General features: G+C 39.2%; 1 protein-coding gene across 1 annotated transcript; it reads left to right on the forward strand.

The window, feature by feature from the left end:
- Positions 1-86: 86 nt before the first annotated feature.
- On the forward strand, positions 87-862 carry LOC107580965 (28S ribosomal protein S14, mitochondrial-like; the record flags this gene model as incomplete). Its single annotated transcript, XM_016266572.1, has 3 exons — positions 87-189; positions 409-573; positions 791-862. Coding segments are annotated over exons 1-3 (306 nt in total), but the record flags the coding sequence as incomplete, so codon positions are not given.
- Positions 863-868: the final 6 nt, after the last annotated feature.

The raw sequence follows: 868 nt of genomic DNA on the forward strand, positions 1-868 counted from the left end.
AGTGAAGACAAACCCAAATGCTTGAATGAACATTTAATATGACCAGTAGATGGCAGTAACGATGTAGTAAACTCAATTCTTACCCTTCAAAGCCACCATCGAGGTTGGTGCTGGATCAATATGGCGGCGATGAAGCTCGTCGCCACCGGGATGGGGTTTCTGCAGTCGTCCTTGCCGTTTTGTAGACAGGTAAATTCGTTCAGATTTGCAAATTCAAAGTCTGTTAGAACTTTGAATGCATTGTATTTGTGTTTGAACGGTATTTAGATTGGTGACATTTATAGTTTACGTCTCCCAAATAGACTAAAATTTGTCATTTGTATTTTTTGTCATTTGTTTGGGTTTTTGACTTGGTGTATTTCAAAAACACACATATCCAAATGTGAAATCTCGCCTGGTGTTCTTCAGGCCTGCAGAAGTTCACTTGGAGTGGTGGAGCAGGTCAGGAGCTACTATGTTGACTGGAGAATGGTACGGGATGTGAAAAGGAGACAAATGGCATTTGAATATGCAGATACAAGACTGCGCATCAATGCCATTAGGAAGAATACTGTTTTGCCAAAAGAGCTACAGGTATGTTCAAAGTCTTGCAGTTTTCATTCAACGGAAGTTTATATATTTAGGTTGTTTTCCATGTGCATGTTTGGCTTTTTCTTTTTTTTCTTCTTTTTTTAGGATTTTAAACAGTCATTAACCTTAATTTCGACTTGTAATGAATGAATTAAATGTCAAAATATTGCTCTGAAACTAGTAATAATACAGGCCATGTCTCTCGTGTTTGTTTCCACAGGAGATAGCTGATAAAGAGATAGCCACACTGCCTCGAGACAGTTGTCCCGTGCGCATTCGCAACAGGTGTGTGATGACA

This window comes from Sinocyclocheilus grahami, unplaced genomic scaffold, assembly GCF_001515645.1.
Source record: "Sinocyclocheilus grahami isolate Dianchi unplaced genomic scaffold, SAMN03320097.WGS_v1.1 scaffold56497.1, whole genome shotgun sequence".
Lineage (NCBI taxonomy): Eukaryota > Metazoa > Chordata > Actinopteri > Cypriniformes > Cyprinidae > Sinocyclocheilus > Sinocyclocheilus grahami.